This window comes from Sceloporus undulatus, chromosome 5 (assembly GCF_019175285.1).
Source record: "Sceloporus undulatus isolate JIND9_A2432 ecotype Alabama chromosome 5, SceUnd_v1.1, whole genome shotgun sequence".
NCBI lineage: Eukaryota > Metazoa > Chordata > Lepidosauria > Squamata > Phrynosomatidae > Sceloporus > Sceloporus undulatus.
Window position 1 is genome coordinate 71,122,166 of NC_056526.1, and position 26,436 is coordinate 71,148,601.

The following is a 26,436-nucleotide window of genomic DNA, read 5'->3' on the forward strand; positions in this document are numbered from 1 at the left end:
ATCTACACTGCATAAATAATCCGGCTTGACACCATTTTAAGTGTGATGGCTCAATGCTATGGAAATCTAGGAATCATAATTTGTTGTTGCTCCAGAGCAGAACAGAATTCCATAGCATTGAGCCATGGCACTTAAAACGGTGTCAAACAGGATTATTTATGCAGTATAGACACTGCCTCAGTTCCTCTCATCTGGATTCGCTCTTTGAAGCTGGAGCCCTAAAGGCAAGGCAGAGACTACTCGTCCTCCAGGCGCCATCTAGCGGTCAAAAAGAGAGAGAGAAATGTTGGCTTGGAGAAAAGGACGGATTAGAGAAAGATTTAGCTTTGGGAGGGAAAGAGATAAGAGAGAGACTGGGGAGGGCACACAGCTAGCAGCGTCCCAGGAAGGACGAGTATGTTAGGAAACTGGTTGGACACGAGTTGCACAATGGAGTGTTGGGTAACTTCCAGTGCCTTACCTTTTGGTTGCAAATGAGCATTGAGACCCAAAATGTGTGAGGGATGGAGGGGGGGGGGAATCCCCATAAAGTTTCAGAAACTATAGGTTTGATCAGGAAAAAGCCTCCTTTTTAAAATAAATAAATTAAACAAATTAAAAACAAATAAATTAAAATCTGGTATACAAGATATTGAAAGCCAGCATGGTGCAGCAGGTGTTGGACTGTGAACTCTGGAGACCAGGGCTTGGCCATGAAAGCTGCTGGGAGTGTGTGTGACCTTGGGTGAGAAGTCACACTCTCTCAGCCTCAGGGGAAGGCAAAGGGCAAAACCCCTTCTGAACCATAACAAAAATCAGTATTGTTCACCTACAACACCAATAGTAGATGGTATATCAAATCATTAATGCAGAATACGTGATAAAAAGAGGATAGACATTCATTAAGATGCACAGATAGCCACTATAAACCATATTTTTGTGATAAAAGCCAGATATTTTTGTGATAAAAGTCCAGAATTTGTGATAGAATCATGATTTGTCTTAGCTTCAACAAAACCGAAGGAAAGGAAGAGTGTGTGAGGTGGGGTGAAAGGCAGGGGTGGGGTGGGGTGACAAATTTGGATAAGGATCTGAAAATGTAATGTTAATACGTGATCAGCTTTATTATTTAATGTACAAAATACTGATGTTGAATAAAGATATTTTTAAAAAATAAAATAAAATGAACCGGAGTTTCCCAGAATGCCCCAACGATTGCCTGAGGGTTGGGAAAGTTGGACTCGAAAGCATCCCACAAATAATGGTGGTGATGATGGTGGTGGTGGTGAGGATGATGGTGATGGTGATGGTGGTGATGATGATGGTGGTGGTGATGATGATGATACCCAAATGCCACGATCGCCTCTCATCCTCTTGGCAAGGAGAAAGCCCTCCAGGACTCTGGGAGTGTCTGAGAGTGAATCTGTAAAGTGCAAGAGCGAGAGAAGCGAGGGCTGCTGCTGCTGGTGGTGCTGCTGAGGCAGAGGAGGAGGCACCGGGTGCCCACTCCCCCTCCACCCACCCGCAGTCCCTTCTCCAGGACTTCCCACTCCGCTGGAGTCTGCTCCATTCATGTCCTTCCCTTTGTTCCTCTCCGGATCGATGCCCTCTTCTTCCTCCTCCTCCTCCTCCTCCTCTTCCCTGTGACAGCAAGCCTAAACCTGTCGCTGTGGAGGGGCTGCTGGGTGGGGGCTTTCTCCGCAGCCCCGCCATCCACCAGCACCAGCCGGCCCCAGGCAACCCAGCGAGGAAGCCAGCCAGCCAGCCAGCCAGCCAGCCAGCCAGGCAGGCAGGCAGCCCCTGGCCTTGGAGAGGGATGGGGGCCCTCCGCCGCCGGCCAGGCAGGAGCACCAAGGGCAGCCCTCGTCCTCGCTGGCTCCCTGGCTCCCTTGAAGGGGCCGCTGCCTAAAGCTGCCACGGAGCCAGGCTGCTGCTGCCGCTGCTGTTCCTGAGAGAAAGAGGAGAGGAGCGAGGGCTGCATTGAGGGGCGGGTTGGCGCCCTTCCTCTGGACTTGTTGCTGAGGGAGAAGAGCCCCCGAAGGAGGAGAGGAAGAGGAGGCAAAGGGGGAGAAGCCTCCTCCCCAGGTGCCTCCTCAAAGGCTTCTCTCACCCCAGAGGAGACTTTGCAAGGTGAGGGGGATGAGGGGAAGGGGCCAAGAGGGAGGGAGGGAGGGAGAAGAGGGGGAGAAGCCTCTCCTCAGAGCCTTTAACAACCCCCCTTACCTGCCCCCTTCTCTCTCTCTCTCTTTCTCTTGACGCCATTCCCGCCCAACTCCCTTGCCTTGCTCTTGCCTCAGAGACCATATCCACAGACACCGAGAGGGCTTCAGGGGGTGCAAGGGAGGATGCCTCTGCTTTGAGAGAGAGAGAGAGAGAGAGAGCCCTTCTTCTCTCGGGGCTCTGCCTTTCCAAAAGGGAGGCTGGGGCGCTCCGCAGAGCATCAAGTGGCCAGAAGGAGGAGGAGGAGGAGGAGGAGGAGGAGAGTTCCAGAGGCGCCCAGGCAAGACCGCGCCGGGCAGAAGGAGGGAGGGAAGGGAAGGGAAGGGAAGGGAGGGGGAAAGGAGCCCCCTTTGGAAGCCCTGGGCGAAGACTGAGGCTTCATCCACACTGGAGGAATAACCTGGTTTGGTACTGCTTTAACTCTTTTCTGGCTCAAGGCTGTGCAATTCTGGGAGTTGAGAGTTTGTTGTGGGGCCAGACCGGGTTATGTCTCCAGTGTGGACGCAACCTGAGGGTGAGGCCTGAGGGGGGGGGCGGGAGGACCCGGTTCTCGACCCTCCTTCTTGAGACTTCGCCGCCTTTTTGCTGCTGCTGCTGCTGCTATTGTTTGCCTTCAAGTTGTTCCCGACTTGGGGCGACCCTACGGCCCACCTATCCTAGGGTTTTCTGGGCAGGTTTCTGAGGCTGAGAGAGTGTGTCTCGCCCGAGGTGAGGCGGGATTCGAACTCTGTTCTCCAGAGGGCTGGCCCGACCATCAAACCACGGGGCCACTCTGGCTCTGAAAACACCCCCCTTGGCAGATTTCTGTCATAAGACCCCAAAGTGCCCATCCCAATCCCTGCCCTCGCCCAGACTCCTCAGCCAACTCCCTCAGTCCACCCTCTTCAGCCTGTCCTCAGTACTAATCCCCTGTATGGCCCTGCAGTCTCCCAGCCCCTGGACCCTTTTGCACACTCCTCCCCTCTTCTTGGTGCCCCTCTCCTCGCCCTGAAAGCCCTCTCTTCCCTCCCTCCTCTTGCTCTGTCGACCTGGAGCAGCACCTCGCTTGCCTTGCCTGAACTTTGGCCTGCCTTGCACCCTTGCCACGCCCTCTCTTAGGAGGAAGCCCTCCTCACTTTTTTGCCATGCCCTTAGTATTTTCCTCAGACCTCCTTGCTTCCTCCTCCCTCATCACAGCATCTTAGAAGTCCCGACTGAGAGTCCAGTTCTGCCTCCTTGGGGCCAGACATCTCCATCAGTACATCGCCCTCCTAAACTTCTTTTCTGACTACTGAGCTCTCAACCCCCACCCCACCCCCGACCTTTGAAGAAGCTCTTGGATGCTCTCTTTTACTTCAAGCTTGCCTCCTTGATAGGACCATGAGTTCCAGCATTTGGGGGGGGGTTAGGGGGCACTGAACATGAATGAATGAAAATACACTCATCCCTCCATATTTGCGGCTTTGATTATTCACAGATTTGATTACTATGTTCTCTCTAGGAATATCTAGGTCCTGCAGTGCAACTCTGTGGTCAACTTTAACAAAAAGTCCCACGAAGGACCTAGAGATTCCTAGAGAGAGCTCTCTACTAGGCATTTGTAGCTACTCCTCCAGTGCCATTCTGTGGTCAGTGTATGTTGGACATTGACCACAGAGTTGCACTGGAGGACCTAGAGATTCCTAGAGAGGCGTCCTCTCAGGTAAAAACAGTGTTTTTGTTATATCTGATTTCTCCATATACAACCTTTTTAAAATCCCCCTTGACTTCCCCAAGGAGTCTTGATTCCCCCCAACACCTTCCTCACCCACCTGTTTGTCATGCGGGGAGCTGTTTTTCAGCACCATTTTGCAGGAGGGGAGTTTAAGCTTGTCCCCCCCCTCGCCAAAGTTTGAGGATAATGATTTATCCATCTGCCCTGATTCCTTACAATAGGAAGAGTCTGAAGAAGATGAGTGGTCGTTACAATGAGATATCATTGACTGGGTTGAAAGGAATCAGCTGTGAATTCAGAGGGATGTATTTTTCACACCTCCTTCATAAACCTGCTGTTTACTAATAGATGGAGATGCGGGGGGGGGGGGGGAATCAGCAAGTGTTCCTGCAGCAGTACTAACTGAAGAATTTATCCAAGACAACTCAACTTTTGTCTTACGTCTTTCCTCATTGCCTGGCATTATAAGGACTAGGTGGGATGAGATCTGAGCTGGTATTTCGAACTCGGTAGACTAGAACAGGAAACTTCCTAGCCAAGTGTTTGTGCCTTTCAGCTGACAGACTACCTTTTGACTGCTTACTGGACCTGACAGGCTGCAGATTGACTGTTGCAGACACATCTTCTTGCTCCATTTTACTATGTGTGTATCTCTTCTGATAGCCACCAACCAGCTCAGCAGGAAAGGAGGTACTTCAGTTCTGGGGCAGAGCAAGTGACAACTCCTCATGTACCAAAGGCTGTTACAGTGTTGTAAAGTAGCTTGAATAATGGAAACAGCAGTGACAGGTTGAGGAAGGTGATCTAAGCTGAAATGAAAAAGTGAGCATGTGTGTTGTGTGTAATTTTGAAACAATGAACATCCTAACCTCTTTGTAAATTTGTTGTTGTTGTTGTTGTTGTTTTTACTTTAATAGTAGACTTAATTAAAGAGAAGTGAGAGAAGTGCCACAAAGCAGCTGAAACAATGGCAGCAGGAGTGGCAGCATGGTTGCCTTTTGCTCGGGCAGCAGCTATAGGATGGATGCCAGTGGCCACAAGCCCCATGCCGAATGCTCCCCGACAGGAGAGAAAGCGAAGCCAGGACTCCCTCATTATACTGAATGTGAGTGGCACCCAGTTCCAGACTTGGCTGGACACCCTGGAACGCTATCCCGATACATTGCTGGGCAGCTCAGAGAGGGATTTCTTCTACCACCCAGAGACACAGCAATACTTTTTCGACCGGGACCCTGACATCTTCCGACACATTCTCAATTTCTATCGAACAGGGAAGTTGCATTACCCGCGTCAAGAATGCATCTCAGCCTATGATGAGGAGCTAGCTTTCTTTGGTATCATCCCTGAGATCATTGGTGATTGCTGTTATGAGGAATATAAGGATCGGCGACGGGAAAACGCTGAACGTCTTCAGGATGATGCTGATCAGGATAATGCTGATGAATGCAATCTGCCCTCCATGACAGCACGAGAGAGGATGTGGCGGGCCTTTGAGAATCCTCATACCAGCACACTGGCCCTGGTCTTTTACTATGTTACGGGCTTCTTCATTGCAGTTTCTGTCTTTGCCAATGTGGTGGAGACAGTACCCTGTGGGGTAAGTCCTGGTGCCATCAAGGAGTTGTCTTGTGGAGAGCGCTATGATGTAGCTTTCTTCTGCCTGGATACGGCCTGTGTCATGATCTTCACGGTTGAGTATCTGTTGCGTCTGGTGGCTGCCCCCAGTCGTTACAAGTTTGTGCGTAGTGTCATGAGCATAATTGATGTTGTGGCCATTATGCCCTATTATATTGGTCTTGTGATGACCAACAATGAGGATGTCAGTGGGGCCTTTGTAACACTCCGTGTCTTCCGGGTCTTCCGGATCTTTAAGTTTTCCCGCCACTCACAGGGTTTGCGTATCCTGGGCTATACTCTGAAAAGCTGTGCATCAGAGCTTGGCTTTCTCCTCTTTTCTCTCACCATGGCCATCATAATCTTTGCTACAGTCATGTTCTATGCTGAGAAAGGCTCCACATCCAGCAAATTCACCAGCATTCCTGCTGCTTTCTGGTATACCATTGTCACTATGACCACGCTAGGGTAAGTGTGTATGATGTTTTGTTTTTGACTGGGCTATATATATCAAATTGCTGTATATTTTTAAAAAGTTTTAAAAGTGTTGTGTGGAAAGTGGTGAAGCCTACTTGTGTCTTGATCAAAGAAGCGCTCAGTCTGTGATGCTGATACGCAGAAGTTCACCATCTCTGAATTGATCAGAGGTATTGTAAAATGTCAGTAATGGGAGATCCCTACTATTTTGAGATGGCTCTAATTTTTTGTACTTTAACTTGTTCACATAATAAGTTGTTCAGTGTTTCAAAGCAGTTTCAAAGCAGTACCTGTTTTCTTAATTGTTAGAATAAAAAGAAGAAGTGACATGAGTTCTATGGTTTGAAAACTAATCAGAGATTATGATTTTGGACTCTTTTGTTCCTTGTCTCAAGATAATGGTTTCTATTTTAAGAGAAATATAGTAGGAAATAATATTTTTACAAACCTTTCTTTGACCTCAGAGGTTGTACATCAACCAATGCTGCACTCCAACCAGATCGCAACTTGCATGTTTCCTATCAATTTACATGCACTTCTATCTGATGTATCTGAATCAGATATTGATATCATGCAAAATGATACTTTTCAAAATATTTATCAACGATCATTCCAGTTATAAGTACAAACTCCTGATGAGTTGGAAAATGTCATGATCAGCTTTTGAAAATCCTATATGTAGAAATTTATGTGGAAAGGCTACTCATTTAGAAAGAGCATAACATTTGTCAATGGGATAGATAGCTGGTACAGCGATGTCTTCCTATAGACAGAGTTGTATAGTTGTATTTGCTTAAGAGAGAACATGACACCGCACAAGATAAATACTTGGATTTGGCCTGAGCAGGTAAGTTAATTTTGCAAGAAGAATTGTCATTTTATTCAAAGCCTTTGCAATAACTTAGTCAAATATACATGTTAAAAATCCTGCTTCATTTCAAAATACTAATTGAAATTCAAAATAATCACTATGTATTAACATTCTTTCAAACTGGTGAGATAAAAGTAAAATCAACAAAGCCAATAATTCATCTTATTTATTAAATATCTTTGAAGATAATCTCACTTTGTAAAGAGAGATGACAGATTACACAAAAACTACCACAACATGAACAACACATCTGGATACAGAAAACATTACAAAAGCATGAAAAGAGGTTGGAACAAGCATTCTGCCACCAGATTAGCCATTTATTGGCTGAAAATAAGAGAAGTGATTATGACAGTAAACTCTCAATAGTAAAAAAAAATGCTTCTCTTGGTTGGGACTTTGTGTTTGAACAATAGATGGTGAGACTGAGGTATTGGAAAGAGCTACTAGTCTCTTTATGCTACATTATTGCTATTCATTCTAATGTACCTTTAGACCTAGGACAAAATACAGCCAATTAAGCTGCATTGCTTTCTGTAGGCGAGATTTAAACATGCACTTAACACTATCATTGAAATCAATGGGATGGGAAATGTGGCTTGATCATGACCAAAAGTAGAAGGGATGGTGGCAGAACAACTTTTTTTTTTTAAATGATGATAAAGCTAGTGTGAGTGTGTTATAAAAGTGATTTTAAAAGCAAAAGGAATGGATTGGTGAGGAGTATTGGTGGGGAGTATTAATCTCCCTTCAGACTGATCTCTGCTACTCAGGTAGATTTTTAGTACTGGTGACTGGCCAAAGGATTGCTGCAGGGAACTCAAAGGAAGGAGAAAACCAGCAGCTAATTCCTTTTCAACCCCATTTTCTGTTACAGTTAGAACCCCTCACACTCTTCTTTAGGGGCACACCTATACTGAAACTGAGAGAGTCATATTGTGAAAGTGCTGCAACAGTACTATAATGGAATGGTACTGAAAGTTTGGGACTCAGATGAAAAACATCTAGCTTGGCACTGACTATGCCATTAATGGTGGAGTTAGGGGACAGGTTATTCAGAAACTAATACAGAATATTGATCTAATCTCTACAACAGTTCTTGAAAGCAAAGGGTAGTTAGTAGCTATTAGGGCTCACATTATATGCAAGAAACATGAAGAAGACTGTCTGGTTGGCCTTGTCCGTGGTACTGAAAAGTGAACTGGATTTTCATTTCATTGATTTGGAATTTGTTGCTCCAAGCTGAAAGTAAATTCTACCTCCTCTTTCTTCTCTTTGTGTTATTCTTTAGTTGAATTACAGCACCAAACACTGCCTTAGGTAAAGAGACAAACAGAAGTACGTACATTTTAGCTCTTAAATGGGCAGGTTATGTTGCATGTTCTGTGACAAAATGTTAATATTTTTTGTGCATTGTCTGTGAAATACCTTTGTCAGGTTTTCCCCCATGTGCCCCCTTCCACCTCCCAGTTATGCTATGAACCTTATTAATGCTCTTAGTAAGATGGAAAATTGCTAATACCAAGAATATATATTAATGTTAAACCTGCCTTGATGGTGCTGACCAGGAAGCACTTAAAACACTGCAAGTAATGAGTTTTCCGATGATATTTTACTACAGATGTCAGCATTTTAATTGACTCAATTTGTCTTTTTATATCAGTTTTGTTACTTTTTTAAAGTTTGTGATTGAAATTGTAGTCCTATACTAAAGAATAATCCCAGCAGTACTTGCCTATTTATTTCTGGTCTTCTGTTCTGTTGGGACAAGGCAAGGGAAAGTGAACAGCAGGGAATAATAATGGTAAGAGACAAAAGTTCTTACATACTGCAAAGTTTTTAAAATAGGTATTCAGTTGTCCAGTCTTCCACAGATGACATTGCCTTCAATACATAGCAGATTTAAAGCCTAAGTAAGCACATTAAATTTTGCCTTTAAAACAGCAAAACAGCCTTAAAGCAAAAGCAGAATGCTTTAATGTGGAACATAGTTATAGAAACGCTTATACTTTGCCTAGTAACTGTTCAGCAAATCATCTGGTATGCTATAAAAGCTTATGAGGGTTGATAGTAAGTAAAGAAACACTTTTATGTATGTCATAGACAATAGATGTAATTCTTAATTTTCCATGAGATAGCTAGGGTATTGAATGGTAACCATGGCTATGTGAGAAGGTTCTCTATGGCATATCCTTCAGTGCTAAAGATTTGGTATATTAATCTATCAGAAAAACTGATGAAGTATGGATATGCAACAAAAAAGAAGCAGTTTGCTTGTTCATCAGTTCATGCAATATCAACACACTTTTTTAACTGAGGAAAATGTTAATAACTCTTTTTTTTCTTTTTTGGCAAATAGATCAAAGTAATCATCTAGATAATAAATGTGCATTTCAGGTTTTACAATGAACCAATTTGTAAATACATACTTGGATGTTTGTTTCTTCTCAGCTGTGAATTGATAGCTTTATGTACTAAAAACATAAAGCTGTAATTTGCTGTCATTATCATTCCCTCTGACAGTAAACTGAGTAGAGTATCAGTCTAGAAGCAAAACAAGTCAATTCAAAAATATTGTTAAACCTCTTTATACTCAAGAGATGCTCTAGATATGTAGAAGTACAGAGGTTTCACACTTAAATTAGGATTTTTATTTTTTTATTTTAAAAACAAAGAACAAAATAAATCCACAAATGTGTGCTAGGAAAGTGAACTCTCATTGGTAAGAGTTGATCCTATAGAAGGGGCTGTTGGGTGGGAAAGGTTATAAAGAAACAGTCATGAATATGGCAAAAATAAGACTGAGGAAGTATACTTTGAGACAGTTGGATGATATTTGTGAATCAGCTGAAATCAATACAACACATATTCTATCTCTCTTTCTCATGGGACAAGCTACCTCCCTCAATCTGTCTTCTTCAAGCTATTCACTGTTTATAGTGCTTAATTTTACATACATATTCTGCATTTTCTCCAGTGTACTCAAGACATTATATCTGCCTCTCCCACTCTCTGCATTTGTCCTCAGAATAATTTTGCTGGACAGAAAAAGAGAGAGGGACTAAATGTGTTCACTTGATGATTTTCTTAGCTCAGTAGGGACTTGAAACAAAGATGTTCTAAGTCCCATTTGCAATGGGATAAACTGTTTCATGAAAGAAGGGGATTCGGTCTAGGAGAAGAGGTGCCTTCTGGGTCACCAGAACTACATTTTACATAAAGTAAAATACTCTAGTTTCCAGCTGGCAGTCTTGTAGCACTATATTGCTCTATATTGCTACATTGGGGAAAATTCTTTCTTTCTTTCACAAGGCGTGTGATTTGAGCTGTCTGGAGCCATGAACTGGAATATCTCTCTTAGGAGATACACAATTACACCTCTCTTAGCAGATTCAGTATTATAATATCTTATTCTTTTCCAGTATATCGTCTGCTAAACCTAGATGGCCCTAGAACTAAAAGTGCTCATCAGGCTTCTGCAGTTCTCAACGCTGGTTTCTTTTGGTTTCATTAAGACTTCCCTGTCTCCATAATAAATTCTTCCAGTCTACATGCTTACTCCCAGCACATCTACTGTTTTCTATAAATCCCATGATTCTAGAACACTGTACTGCTTTCTAGAGTTTTCAGATAGTTATTGATGGCAGAGCACATAATATCACTGATATGCAATGGAGTTGGACCATTTTGGGGGTTAGGAGTAAGAGAATATTTTCTCTGAAAAAAGAACTCAGAAGCCAACCAACAGCAGCTCTGCAAAGCTTGAGGAATGAGTTTGTAGACTCATTTGTAGTCAAACTGTAGTCGCATGATGAAAAGCATTATGATTTTATGATGTCCTTACATCTTTACTGGGGAAGAGTCTAACAAATGCATACCTCAGGATTTACATAGTTGATGGGGTGACTAAAATGTGAAAAACAGTCAAGGAGACCTTTATCTTGCAAATACATTCTAGAAGTAAATGAGAGATTTTCTAAACTCTCTGCATTTCTGGAATAGAGTTTGGAAACGTAACCTTCTCCTATTTAGAGTTTCTGAGTGTTATACCCAAAAGGGTATTTTCAAAGGTCTGCTCTAGAATAATAGCCAATGATATTCTTCATCTTTGTATTATGACTACAAGAAGGTTAAGTGTTGCTGATCAATGACTTAAGGCATCAATTTCACGTATTTCTTTTCTTTTTTATTGAAATTCTATACTCTTTCCTTATGTTCATTTTTAGTAAGTGATTTGTGATCATTGTTATGTGGACGTGAATCCTGTGATTTTGCAGAATGAAGATAAAGCATGTCTTTCTGAAATATAACACTAGAAGGTGGAGAACAGAAAAACAGAGAGAAAATGTATTCTTTATAAACAATTGACACTTTAACAGTAGAAATCCCTTGTACTTTTATAAACCTTTCGTGACTTAAGAATATACACTCAGTATATACAGTTCCCTTGATGTAGGGCAGTTAGGTCTTGAAATACATTTAGGCTGCAAATATATATGCATTTACCTGGAAGTAAGCTTTTTGGAACTCAGTGAAACTTGTTTGCAAATAGACACTCTAGGAATTGTACTGTGTTGTCTATATGTGAATTTGTATGCCTCTGAACCTTTCAACACATTCTGCTTGCAAGTCTGTAATCATCCTGAAAAATAAGCAAAAGAATCATTAAGTAAAAACATCTTAATTTAAAGAAAATATTTTGAACCAGAATCTGTCTTCTGCCAGTGTAATATCTTCAATAATGGAAAGTCTCTCTGTTGGATATTCTTCCTTTCCAACATCATAGTTTACAGCAGGGTCTTCTGACCTTCTGTGTAGAACTTTTAGGGGGATAAATGGGCTGCAGAATTTGGGAAAGTCCACTTTAACTAAACCAGGGGTACACACTTGCAATTGAATCCAACCACTTTAATATAAATTATTATTTATGTCTATGTTCATATGGGGTTATCAGTGTACATGGTGTACTAATGAATAAAAAACAAAGATGTGTATGTGCTTCCACTCCAAATGTCAACAATTTAAGAAAGAAAGGAGGAAGGCAGGTAAGATATAAATTGAATCAGGCTTCTGTAAGAACAAATAGAGAAACATGTACCTAGGTGTACTTTCAGAAATAAGGAGGGTTTTTTTTTAAAAAAAAAAAAAGATGGGGAGGAGAGATATCAAGGAAAAGAGAGAAATGGCAAAATGCAGGTGTTCCTAGAGAGATCCCCAGACACAGCGGGCAACAAGGGAGAATAGATAGAAGCAATTTCAAAAGTCAGGAAATTTTTGATCAGCTCAGGTAGGTATGGGTGGAGGATCAAAGGTTGTGGACAAAAATACAGTAACCATACTGAGAGAAAGGCTGGGCAGAGTAAGTCAATGGAGAATTTCAAAGGTAAAGACAAAGAGTTTGTTCTGGCTGCAGAAGGGAGACAGAAATAACCTTGAGTGTAAACCATAACTGCCTCCTGCACAATTATTTTCTTGTACACACCTGTTTTTTGAGAGCTGGTAATTCATTTTCCTATATATATATATATATATATATATATATATATATATATATATATATAGATGAAACCCAGTGTTCCAGAAGTTGCATCATGATGAATAAAAATAAATGGGTCTGAGGACATCAAAATATTAAACTGTAGCACTAACAGTATGAGTTGTCAAAATACATTAATTACAGCATATGATTTTATGCCCGTTATTTTAAGGGCTCTTTTGAGTAGTATCTGAATGGGATTAAACTCAGACTTAATGGCAAGGTGGGGGTAACCTAAGAAATTGAAGTTAATTTGGTGTCTCATCTCTTGGAGTAAGAAATGTTGGTGGGGAGGTTAAACAAAAATCCTGAAAAATCCATAATTAAGGCTGAAATATTCTTACTAGATCCACATTTGGCTGGAAATGCTTCACAGTGAAATGTAACCTCTGCTAATCCAATATTTATCTAATATCTTGTTGACACAAGCAGTATTTCACAAGCATAAGCAAAACTTCTCAACTTGTTTATAATTTACCAGCAAACTTTCCTGGCTTATTACCAATTTTTTTTCTTATCTAGGATAGTATTCCTGTACATGCCTCACTTTCTACAGCATAATTCCTAATTTATATCCAGTATAATTCCTAATTTATATTCAGCCAAGTGACAAAACAATCAGGATCTATATGTATACGTAGCAATTGTTAAAAAAAAAAATCCGAATCAGGAATGAAAATGCCAATGATATAATTTTAGATGCAGCCTTATTAGGTTTCACAACTAGTTAACTGTTCCCCTGGAATAAGTCTGGAAAATATGTTGAATTTTCCATAGCTGTAACTCCTTAGACAAAATGAGAATACAGTTTGTTTGCTTCCTTGCTTTTGGATATTTGTTTGCAGATTATTGACTCAACTATTTACGTGAAGAAGAAAGAGCTTTTATATTCATTGGGAGTGTGCAAATGATTTATATGCTGTCATTTTCAAAAAATATTAGCAAGGGTTTAGCCATGTTGATCTGTAGCAACAAAAACTTGATGTGTTTTATTTGTGAAAAGTTTTAATGGACTGTTCCTACTTCATCAGATGCAGCTGATGAAGCATCTAATGAAGTGGGTTACCATTCACAAAAACTTATTATGCCATGAAACTTGTTAGTCTTCAAAGTGCTACAAGACTTTGTTAAATTTAGATAGCTAAAACTTTGCATCTCACCAGCAATGAGATATATGTGTGTTCATCTGCCTTCTGTATACATTGTCAATGAACATACAAATGATCCTCTGAAAAGAGAAGCTCATCCACATTGGAAGCTTTACTGATGAATGTGACATTTGCCATTAATAGCTGCTTACTTAAATGTTTTAACATATTTTCCTTCCAAATATGGGATTATTATTTTCCATCTGAGACAGAAAATACTTCTATTTTTTAAAATAAACTGATGGGGGAAAGATGTGATAATAATCATAATAATGGCCTATATGTTTTCCTTCATGTGTGATGCACTTATATAGGGTATCAATATTTCACTCGGCTTATATAGCTTGTTCTGATCATTTTCTCTCCACTAATACCTGTGGATCTTTAATACTTGATTTGAGCGCCCCTTAAAACTGGCATTTGGGGGGGGGGAGTTATATTGCAATTTGCTTTGTTACACGGGAATACAACTCACAGAGATAGAAGCATTTTGGGTATAAGAAGCATATTAAGAAGCATCTGAATGGGATATGCTGCCCTGCACATCCTGCGCGCTCCCACGCGGCTTTCCACATATAGTCAAAACCGCATATTGCATGCCCGTGTATAATGCAGGCACACTGTATTTAATGGGATGTGAGCATACATGGATTTTCTTATACATGGGGGATGTTGGAAACAAACCCCAGCATATAACAAGGGTCCACTGTAGTTAAAAATATAGTCCTGTGCACTTGCCCTAATAAACCAAAAATATATCTCCTAGGCCCGAAACAGATGGGCCAAAAGCTCCACCTTCAGATCAGTCGGGGGGCATGGGGTACATATGACACATGCCCCCAGATCAGGCTGAACCCATGCTGCAGGCGCCTAAAGTAGCCCAAACCCAGCCACAATAGGAGCACAAAAAAGCCACTGTGTACCATGGCAGTGGCTGAGCTCAGGACTGTGGTGTCTGGTCACCACATTCCTACACCAAATGGGTAGTGACCAGTGCTGAAACAGCTGGAGGCTGCCCGAAGCTGCTGCTCTCTTTGAGTTTCCCTGGTACTGTACTTGACAGACATGTATAACTTTAACCAGACATGTAAAGATGACTGTTTGGAGGAAGCTGAAAGTGTTTTCTGTTTCATATTTTGAAGATATTGTTATGACCATGAAGGAAAAACACAAGAGTTTCAATCCAGTGGTGGGCCATTGTCTCATTATACTACTGTACTTGACTAAATGGTTATTATTTTAAAGGTATCATAAAGAATGTAATTTTAAAAAAATGTATATAGAGAAGAAAATAAAATAGGAGACCTAACAAGGAAGTTTGCACCTGTTCAAACCAAAAATGGAAAGGGTGATCATCTATTTTATTCTCATATTTTAAATTTAACTGACAACATGCTAAGTTCATTATTTACAGAAGTGTGAGAAGCCAAATACAGTAAAGTAAGCACTTGTATCTCAGCACATGGTTAGTGTCTGATCTCATCAGGTTCCTTACATGATTAAATCCACCATAAGAACATTGACAGTGGCCACAATCTGCTATATGGTTGTCTGATTTCACTCTGTGATAAGAGGTAGACAAGAGTTCATTCAAAAGTTGCTACATGTGAATGATATAAAACTCATCATTGGCAGATCAAAGATGAGAGCTGACATCTTGATAGTTTCTAAAGATTATAGGTAGGTTTGGAATAACCTTGTGAGGAGCCTTGAAAGTGAATTTTGTATTAGATATGGTAGAAAAGATAGAGTGGAAAGGTGATGTGATTGAAGCAATTACCCAAGAGAATGGTTGTTGCCTCTCATCTTGAATAGATAGAAGGATACATGATGAGATCTGGTAAAGGCTGCAGAACACAAGACTATAGTCAAATAGGGATTGCATATTAAAATTAATAGTGGGGATGTAATAATCCTTTGGCTGAAGGGACAGCAACTCATTTTACTGCTACCCTCTTGTGACAGAGAAAGGGTGCAGTCTAGCATGAGAGCAGAACAATGTGTTTAACCAGAAACCTTCCAAAATTTGTTTTACTTATATTAAAATATAAGAAGAAACTTGGTAGCTTATTCTATTAAAACTACTATATCCTGAAGCACAGTAACCATGGGGTCAGAGCCTGAAGCAAAACAGTAACAGTATTTCAAGAACCCATGTGCTTGACAGACACTTATAGACACTGTCACACACAAAAAGATGCTGCATCCCATAATGCAAGCAGAATTGAAAAGAGACTACAACCAGCTCAAATTTCTGCCACGTGGTTAAAGTTCTCAATTCTCCATCAGCTTCCACTTTAAGTGGAATTTGTCAGTTATGTCATAAAAGTTCTCTGTCTGCAACATATGAATAATTCTATTAGCTTTGGTTATAGATTTATCATATTGTTTATAGAAACCATGTATGTGAAGCACCTTGAAGGTGCTATATTATAGCCTATACTTGGCCAAAGTATAGGAATCTCTGGGATGTGCAGGTGTGAATGGAACAACCAAATATTGGATATGGTTTGTTTGTTTGTTTTTGGTGAGGGGGTAAATTCTATAAATGGTGAAGTGGAGTGACTATTTTGTCAGAATGAGAACAGTAGACAATATCTGAGGACCTCTCTATAGACAATGTGACTTATTTTCTAAGTACTTTCTGGGTAATTTTGCTTGCATCTACTCTGACTTAATGGCATCAATTCTACCTTAATCAGCTGGGGTCTGTGGTTCAGCATTTTTGATGGATGGATTTCAGTTTGTAATAGCTTCACGATGTGGACAAGATGCTTGATTGAGTAAAACCAGGTGCATTCATGTTCAGTTCTTTGTTTACTGACATATAATAGCTGTTACATGTGTATTACTGTGTACAGACATCTTTTGAAAGAAACATCACATCACTCCCTGAGGGAATGATATCATAACACACAGCCACTTGTGTGGGCCATTAGAGGGCATAATACAAATAGGCCACTGCTTAAAGTGGTGGCAAAGCTATTTTTGTTTTAAGAAAGTCCTCAGCTGCCTCTTTCCCAAACTGGTAAATTCCCCATAGATTGCCCCCATTATGAATATGACACCACCACCATCCCACCCTCTTCCTCCATCTTTATAAGCCACATATGAACTAGCAAAGGCAAAGAATTTTGACTCAGTGCTATTTACAGCTAGTGGTTTTCCCCTTACAAATCATTTTATAAACAAAGTCATTCATTATTAGCCATACAAGGGCATACCCTTTCAACAGTTTTGCTACTCTGCTCCTGATTTCTGGATTTATAACAACTGGATTTACTTCTTTTAGCCAACAGGAATGAATTGCTCCATGTCTGTAGGTCTGATTGTAAAGGAGGAAAGGTGTTCATTTATGTTGCTTTTTATTATTTTGATCTGATCCCTATACTAAGAGTGACACAGAGATGGTGCAATCAGTTTTTGTAATCTGTGTCTACACAGTCTGCAACCAGCTAGCTAACATTTCCTTGAGCTGTCTTTATCAGTTGTGGACAGGCACAACAAGGCTGCACTAAAATGGCTTAGGAATAAAGTTGATGCATTTTGCTATGGTGGATTGCAACTGCACCATGCCTCTTATACTGAGAAATGGGAGATATGTTGCCCATCACAAAATGAGATGAAAGCACTTACATTGGCTTTAAGAAAAGAATTTTATCTGCTCACTGATGTGAACCAAAACATTTAAACAGAAGCATCATCCCTGTGAAAATGCAGCTGTAATGGGTTTGCAGTTCTCTCCATTTATATACTGCAGAACCCATGATATAAACATTTTAAGGATGGAGGTGATTCATAGCAGTTAAAGTAAATTACATTTTTCCCCATCATCTGGAAACTGATCTCTGTTCATGTCTTTTTTTCCTCACCATACAATTTTCCTGTAACAAATTGGGTTGCATATGCATACCCTTGGACTGGAAGGCCTAGTGTAGGATCCAGAACTTTGTGCATGGCACTATTCAAATTGTTTGTCATCATCCCAATCAGTTCAGAATGCAGAAAATGAGCAAAATGCTGTATTTACTTTTCTTCACTTTCCTTAAACCAGCAACTTGATGGAGGGCGACATGTATACCTAGTAAAGATTCGGCATGGGGCTTTTCTGGTCAGGATATAAGTGATTTCACTTCAAGATACAAAATCTTGTTCATTTGGGAGCACAATTATATTCTGTCTTCTGACACCCTCACTTTATAAGGGATAAAGTTTGAAGCCATTTAAATTGGTTATGACATAAAAATTTGGTTCCTGGATTGCAAACTTTACTAGATCTTTCGTACTAGCTTCATATTTTGTTCTGATATTCCAGACAAATGAAAAACAGCTTACATCCACAAGTAATTTATTCATAATTCTGAAATCTCACTCCTATCCACCCCCAAACCTTTCTGGCAATATCTGCCTACTTTCTCATTCAAACCCTTAAGGCTAGAGCCTGCTTTCAAAAACCATCCTGACATCTCTTTGCTGTCAAACTGGGCAAATGTGAGCCATCAATTCATTGCTTGATATCATCGGAACAATCTATCTACGGAATTTTTAGTTAAAACGAAACATTCACTTTGGGATGTTCTGTGTTCTTGTGATTTAAAGATGATTTTGAAGTTCCTTGGTACTTCGCAGACTTCAGCTGGGAAACAGGTTTCTTTATATCAGTCAATAAACCAAATCTACTTAACACAAAGATAATAATGATAATAGTGAACACGAACAAATATGACTACAAAGACAGAGGTGCACACCAGATGGTAGATAGAAATGTTTGGACAAGTCAATAATTCAAATAATAACAGACTCATTGTGTTTTCATGTTACAATATTTATTAGATACTATGTAATCAGCAACAGCATTAATTTTTTGTGTTTAAAAAAAAAACCTGAAGAGAGTTGAGTGAATCTAATAACATAATGAATGGTATTTTTGTACTTTCATAATTAAACAGGAAAATTTACAAATCAGAAAACAGATTCAGGCTCTCTTTCATGGTGAGATACATCTCTGATCATAGAAGTAATAGTTATGGTATAGTAACCAAATCAGAAGAAACTCTGGTGATTTTTAGTGGCTAGCAGAAGTTCTAAGAAATTCTGGCAGGATATCGGTTAACTCCATAATTGTTAATATTTAAGGCTCTTGTGTTAGAAGGCAATTTAGACATAATTCTAAATCGGGCAGCCCAACCATTTTCTGCTTAACCCACAACAGCTGGCCGCATCTTTTTTAAGGGAAGAACTCTGGGTAGGTTCTGGAGCTCATGTAATTTCAGAATTAAGGTAATAATATCAGGTTAACTCATGCCAGGTCAGGATGTTTGTTCATTTAAGTGAGTTTTGTCCACAAAGACTGGAGGCAGTTCACTAAGGTTTAAAACAGGAGTCTTCTCTAGCCTTACCTTGGCATTGAACACCGAACCTTGATACTCTGCCACTAGGCTATGGGCCTACTTATATTTTTTGGCCGAAAAACAATATTTATAGGACAGTATTACATTTCAAGGCCATATCAGAGTCATAATACCTTTGCTTTAGTTCTAATGATTAAGAAATTATATTTAGTTTGCTCTAGGCACTTATTTTTAAGACAGTTATTTCACAGATGGAGGAGTTGCTAACCAACATTCACACAGTACCAAAACATGTATTGTTCATGCTCTACTGGATCTTTATTTATCTCTTTATCTGCAAATATTATTCCTTATTGGACTCACATGATGAAAGAGATGCAATTTAAAATGGCTTCATGAGAGATGATCTTCCTTCGTCTAACATTTAAAATAATCATAAACTGGGATGTCACTTTAAAATTCAGCATATTCTTCTGCATCCAATAAGCTAACAATAAAATTATCATTCTGATCATATTACAGTATTATGAGAGTTTTTTTGTTTTTTGAAAGGCTGTTCTTTCTGATAAGACATCCCACAAATGAAGACTGAAAACAAGGCAGCATCTGCTGAGGAGGAAACCGTAGCTTAAATAATAACCATAGCACCAGTGTACTAGTAAAAGTTCAGAGAACATGATGTATTAAGCCTTCTGTCATCTGCTTGCATTTGAGGAAGAACATATTTCTAATGAAAAAGTAAAAAAAAAATATTTTAAATCTATTAATAATAATTCAAGGTACATGTGATAGAACATGAAACATGAAAACTAAAGTATGTTGCATTATATACTGAAATAATTTGGGGTAGGTAGAGTGAATTATACTTATTCCCCATCTAGAACATTATAGAGTAAATGAAGCAAACTTACTGAAAATGCCTGGGGAGCTTACTAAACTGTTGTACTTCATAGCTAGAAGTTCACTTTACAAGTAAAGTATACTCTTATAACATACACCTGCATAATTAAATCTCACTTTAAAAAGACTAACCCAGAAATTATATTCATTGGTAATTGACCCTAATGGCACTGTCTAATTAATGTTTAATTCTCCCAGAGGTGCTCTGTCTATTGCATATGATTTCTTTCCTGAATGTGGTTAAATAGGATGCCACTCTAGAGTAATTTGAATATGCCAAGGAAAATGTAATTCATAGGAATCCATTTGATCTCAAGAGAGGGCAGCAACCAGGTCATGCGCTATCACAGCAATGTGTTGGGAAGGATGCAATAACAAACTGTACTGGGATAAAAATAACAGTGATATGAAAACAGTTGTGTATCTCTACTATCTGTTTCTCTTTCTCCTTCTCTCAATCTCTGCATCATGATATTGAATATGTCAAAAGAAAGACATGATTCCCTTAATCCAATAGATTTGACCGGATCACAGAACTGAGCAAAAAATATTTTTTTTCCCCCAGTGGGAATTTTCTTTAATTGCACTCAGTGGCCACAATGAAGAGCAACATTAAAGATGCATACTCTTAAATCCCTTGTAATCTGTGGACATTACCATTGTGCTGTGTTGTGATCCATTCAAAACTTATTAAATCTACTACAGTGTTTATATGGGTGGGTGGCTTGGTTCAAAACCAGTATGATCTAACAGAAGACATTCCTCCCTCCACCGGCTGGGTTTTTTCCTTCCTTTTCTCTATAGATTTACTTTATCCATCCAAAATAATTGTTCTAGGGAGCCAAAAGAGCCTTTTGGAGAGTAAAAGTGGGAGATGGGAAGGAGAGAACAATAACTTTCATGTGAGAGTAGCAGTTCTGCTGTCTATGTGAGAGCAGCAGCTTCCAATATTGTTTTTTGTGGGTATTCAGGCTATGTGGCCATGTTCTAGAAGACAGACAGATACCTGCATAAGTATTCCAACCATCCCTCAGGACAAAAAAGAAGCACAATCAAAACACTGGTAGACCGGGCAAAACACATCTGCGAACTCCATTTCTTGGAAGATGAATTGAAGCACCTAGACTGCGCTCTACAGGCTAATGGTTATTCCAGCTCAGACATCAGAAGGGCTGCCAGGCCCAGGAAAACCCAGAGGAGTGAAGACAAACAACTACCCAAAGAGAAGGTATTTTTTACCATACATCAAAGGAGTCACAGACAGAATAGGGGAACTGGTGAAGAAACACAACCTTCAAATGGTTTACAAATCGACAAAGAAAATCCAGCAAATGCTTCGCTCAGCCAAGAACCAAAGAGACCCTCTCACAGCTGCAGGAGTTTACCGCATACCATGCAGCTGCAGACAAGTCTACATAGGGACCACCAAATGCAGTGTGCAAATAAGAATCAAGGAACACTGCAGACTTGGTCAGCCAGAAAAATCAGCAGTAGCAAAATATGTTACAAACCATCCAGGGCATAAAATACTGTTTGAAAACACTGAAATTCTGGATCATGCCAACCACTACCATGTCATGATGCACAGGGAAGCCATTGAAATCCACAAACACCTGGACAATTTCAACAGGAAAGAGGAAACCCTTAAAGTAAACAAGGTTTGGCTACCAGTCCTGAAAAATAGCGAGATGAAGACTCAGTAAATGCAAATGAGAAATCTCCCAGGTTCAGGGGTTTCCCAGCTGACAATGAGCATGAATCAAGCAGACACTAATCCTCCTTTGCATAGCCTCCCACCCTGAGGCCTGCCATTAGCAACAGAACAATACACATGCAAATCAGTCCTGCCTTTCTAGGTCACACAGTATATATACTGTACTGTATACCCAACCATTCACTGAAGACGCCAGCCACAGATGCTGGCAAAATGTCAGGAAGAAACTCTTCTAGGACTTGGCCACATAGCCCAAAAAACCCACAAAAAACTATGGATGCCAGCCATGAAAGCCTTCAACTTCACAGCTTCCAATATTGCTTTTAAATTAATTAATTAATTAATTATCATTATTATTGTTAAAATAATAATAATAATAATAATAATAATAATAATAATAATAATAATAATAATAATAATAATAATAATAATAATTTATTTCTAGCCCGCCCAATCACGAAAGAATCTGGGCAATAAAATACATCAAATTACAATAGAGTTTAAATAATCACCTGTTTCCCAATTTCTCAATTACTGAATTAATTACTTTTATGATTTTGCTATTTGCTTCTGGATTTAGTTTGAAACAGTTGACTTGTAGAAATATAACTACAGTGTTACCATTTTTCATAACAGTTTCATAGTTACTGGGAAAGATACAAGCAATTATTTATTTATGATTTGTAATTTCTGTTCCCATTATGTAGTTGCAGGATCTAGATATACAGCTTTCTGACCAAACCTCCTAGCTGTGTTTTACACTGCACTGTGGCAGTTAAATGAGTAGCCTGTTCATTCAGCTATGGGTTAGTATTTTGTATGCTATACGTATCCCTAAGACCATAACTCTACATTTACATGTTCTATAGCAGAAGATATTACACTAGGATGGGAGGACATCTCTAACTCTCCAAAGGCTCTTTGACTCCAATTCCCAACAGTCCCAGGGATGATGGAAGCTATAAGTCAGAATCTGCATAAATTACCCCGTCATCTCATTATTATGCCCTGTTTTACCTGTGAAAAGAAAGCCCAGAACAACTAACATCATCATGAAAAAAAGCCTTCTTGCTACCTATAACAAGAAACATGTTGTCTCCAGATGTTGTTGGAATGCAACCCTGGCCAGCCATGGTCTCATTGGTCTTGCTAGCTTGAGGTGATTTGGGTTGTAGTGCAACATCTGTAGAGCCATCTCCAACTAATGATTAACAGGAAGCCAAAACCAACAATCCCCTATTTAATACTCACATGGAAAAGACATTATTTGTTATTCCTGTCATAGAATTCTTCAGCTGGTTTATATAATTCATTTCAGAAAATGCAATTACTCTTCAGTATTGTGCTCCAAGGGTTAGATGCTGTGCAAGCATCTGAAGCTAGAGACCATGACAATTTTTTAGGCTGTCTCATTAACAAATTGTAGTTCTGCAATATGTGCTGATTTACCTATTTATTGAAGAGATAATAGGAAATAACCCATTTCTTTCTGAAGTCATAAATACTATGACAGAAGGATATTAAGTGCACCGAGATGTGACAGAAAAGCTAAAAACTTGTAGAGTTTAGTGTTTTATGGTGTCTGTTCCATTTTAACAACTACATGTAAAACAAACAAATACATTTTCACCTGGGGATAGATCTTCTTTTCTGCCAATTATTAATTTATTGAACTATAGAAATGGTAGAGAATGTATAGATAAAGTTAGCTGTTTTGTATAGTTGCCTATTCTGTATCTTAGTAACATGAGGACATTGGAGCCAATACAGATGTTCTTTCATTTTGAGGTCACTGCCATATTCAGGGTGTACAGCAGAAAGTTACTAACCTTGGGACAGAGGTGGTTTCTGACTTTCACTTCCAGAAATAGATGGGCTCCTGCTGTTCCTGGATACAACCAGGCTCCAGTAATGTTTTGTATTGAAGAAAAGGGGATGAATGGGAATTTTAACTTCTTCATCCATCCCCTGCAGCAGCATAGAATCAAAGAATCATAGAGTTGGAAGAGACCACAAGGGCCATCCAGTCCAACCCCCTGCCATGCAGGAAATCTCAATCAAAGCATCCCCGACAGATGGCCATCCAGCCTCTGTTTGAAGACCTCTAAGGAGAGAGACTCCACTACATTCCAAGGGAGTGTGTTCCACTGTCGAACAGCCCTTACTGTCAGGAAGTTCCCTCTAATGTTGAAGTGGAATCTCTTTTCCTGGAGCTTGCCTCCATTGTTCTGGGTCCTAGAATTAAAGGAAATGGGATCCCATGTGCTGTTGATGTTCCACAAACTTTATTTTCTTAAAAACCCCAGTATTTATATCATTATGTGATATAATACTGAGACTTAAAATTTTAGTACCAGGGTTCTCTTTGATGATATAACTTCAAAAATACATAAATATGAACCCATTGGTAGTCCTAGTCCCTTCCTTCTAATACTCAGTGCCCACTTTGTTGAGAGTGCAGACTGAAACTCCAGAAAACTCTGATAATTGGTATATAGATTATAATATGGATAATAGATGCTTTTTAAATGTTATGAAACTATGTTTTATGAGATTAATGTGCTGTCCCAATACCGCAAGTATAATAAATGTACTTTTATTTATTTTATAATTAGCCCCTGAAGAAGACCAATTTGTGCCAAGGCCACAATGCATTGGGCTTTTTAAGATAATAAAGTTTGTGGGCCATCAACAGCATATGGGAACCTCATTTCCCCTAACTCTTCTACTGTGAATACCTGCTTTCCAGTTTTTTTGTTCTGTTCCCACAAGTCCTAGAAGAAAATGTTTTATTTTGAAGCCAAAGGAATGTTCTCCTCTAAAGAGTCTTTCAAATATACAGTTCACTGAGCTACTTGGTTAAGATAAGGAATTATATTTTGCATATATGGAAACTGTTCATATATCAGTTCCCTCTGTTACAGAAGCAGCAGGCTGAATACCAGGTACACAGACTTTATTCTCTTTGAAGCTCCACTCATTCAAACTTAATTATGCATGTGTAAGACCCATGATTTAATGTAGATTATTTGAGAGAGAGTCTAAGATATTTCACGTCACTAATTCTGAGGCACTTGAGACACTGCCTTTCTTTATAGTTACTGGCAAACCTTATAATAAAATACAAATTGAGGACTGTATTAAGCCAATATAAATTCCAGCATGAAATGTGCTCCACTTAGTGATTCATTCATTATAGAAATATTTGATTATTATGAGAACATGTGCATCATGTCTCACTGTAACAAACAGTTTAATAACATTTAACTCGATATATATTTTAAGAGGCATACAAACTGTGAGTTTCAGTTATAGCATATGGATTCTTGTCTATGAGCTCTAGCACCTCACTATGTTGAGGACCGTGAGGCCTTGGAGGCCCCTTCCAGCCCACCGCAAGGCCTTGCATGTCCTGTCCGGGCCACCTCAAGGCCTTATGCACTCTGTCCAGGCCACTGTGAGGTCTTGTGTGCCTCATTCGGATTTCTGCAGGGCCACATGTACAATTCACTTGTGTGTGCACACTGTGACAGAAGCCCCCACATCCCCACCAGGTGTCTCCAAGTCAGGTGATGCCACTGATTCTCAGAAATTCTGAAATTTCATAGAGAAAATAATAAATGTAATATATTTGTTTGTGGCCGTAATATATACCTTTTAAAAATAAACTTAAAATACATGTATCACTTCAGTTACAAAATGACATGGAAACATATCAAAAAACATATCAAAATACCATGCAGAAAGACAATAATATAAAAATACATATTACAACAGCAGTAGAGCCAGATATAAGTTGTTAGTTGTTATGCTAGAATGTTCCTTCCTAGACCCTGTAACTGGTAGGTATAATAAGAACTGGAATTCTGCAAGTAGTTGATATGTTTTCAATCCAGGAACCTTTAAAGTTGTCATGATTCAATGAATGGAGAACTTTTTATGGAGATTGCTGCAAATACAGGTTGGTCAGAACATTTGTGTTGAGTTCCATAGTTAAACCTCACTGAATAACTAAAAAGGACTTGAAGGGGTTACTATTTCAACAAGTCTTCGCCTTTTTAAGGTAGTAGTGCCTGTAAAGATGATCAGATACTACAAAATTTCTTCTAAGAACAGAATCCAGGACTCACCTGAGAGTGAGCCCCATTTAACATAGGAGATTTCCTTCTGAGTACTATATATTAGGTCGCATTATACATCAACTGAAATAATAGCCATCTAGCTACAATAGTCTCCCACATCACTCTATCCCATCTAGCTATAGGCTATCTTTCATGTAACTTTCGAAGCTATTTGAAGTCTAGTTACTAAACACTGAATAGTAAATGTAATTTTTTTTTAAAAAGTGCCATTTATATTTCACTTCATGCATTTTGTGCAATACCAAGTTGGGAGGAAGCATGGATTTGTTATAAAATGAATTTTCTCAGCAATCTGTAAACAAAAGCTTTCATGCATAAATGAGAGTTTGGCGAGACCATGGGATTTGTACAAAATTGGAAGTTTTATTTCCATCCTTTCATGTTTAATAAAGTGTGGAATTCATCATAGTTCATCGCTGATCATCTAAACCATGGTGATGGTCTGACTGATGATGGTGGAGAATATTGCTGTATTGTTCTAACAAAAAGTTAGCAAACCAGAATGAGAATCAGAACCTGCAGACTGTTCCACACTGCAGAATTCTGCCACACTGCAGAATGAATGCAGTTTGACACCACTTCAATTGTCATGGTACAATCCTATAAAATCCTGGGATTTGTAGTTGGCTGTGGCAATCAGAGCTCTCTGAAAGAGAAGGCTAAATATCTCACAAAACTACAAATCCCAGAATTCCACAGCAGTGAGCCATGGCAGCTAAAGTGATGTCAAACTGCACTAATTCTGTAATGTAGATGCAGCCTAAATCTCAGTAGATGTTTTAAGTGTGGTT

The 26,436-nt window shown here is 39.5% G+C and overlaps 1 protein-coding gene across 2 annotated transcripts in view; it reads left to right on the forward strand.

The window, feature by feature from the left end:
* Window positions 1-1,752: 1,752 nt before the first annotated feature.
* Window positions 1,753-26,436, forward strand: part of KCND2 (potassium voltage-gated channel subfamily D member 2) — a 332,570-nt gene continuing 307,886 nt past the window's right edge. The window contains exons 1-2 of one of the 2 annotated variants that reach the window (XM_042470926.1): window positions 1,753-2,109; window positions 4,810-5,974. In XM_042470926.1, the coding sequence (XP_042326860.1) occupies window positions 4,860-5,974 (1,115 nt within the window). In that variant the 5' untranslated portion in view covers window positions 1,753-2,109; window positions 4,810-4,859. The remainder of the gene's footprint in view (window positions 2,110-4,809; window positions 5,975-26,436) is intronic. The other variant, XM_042470927.1, reaches the window with a different exon arrangement.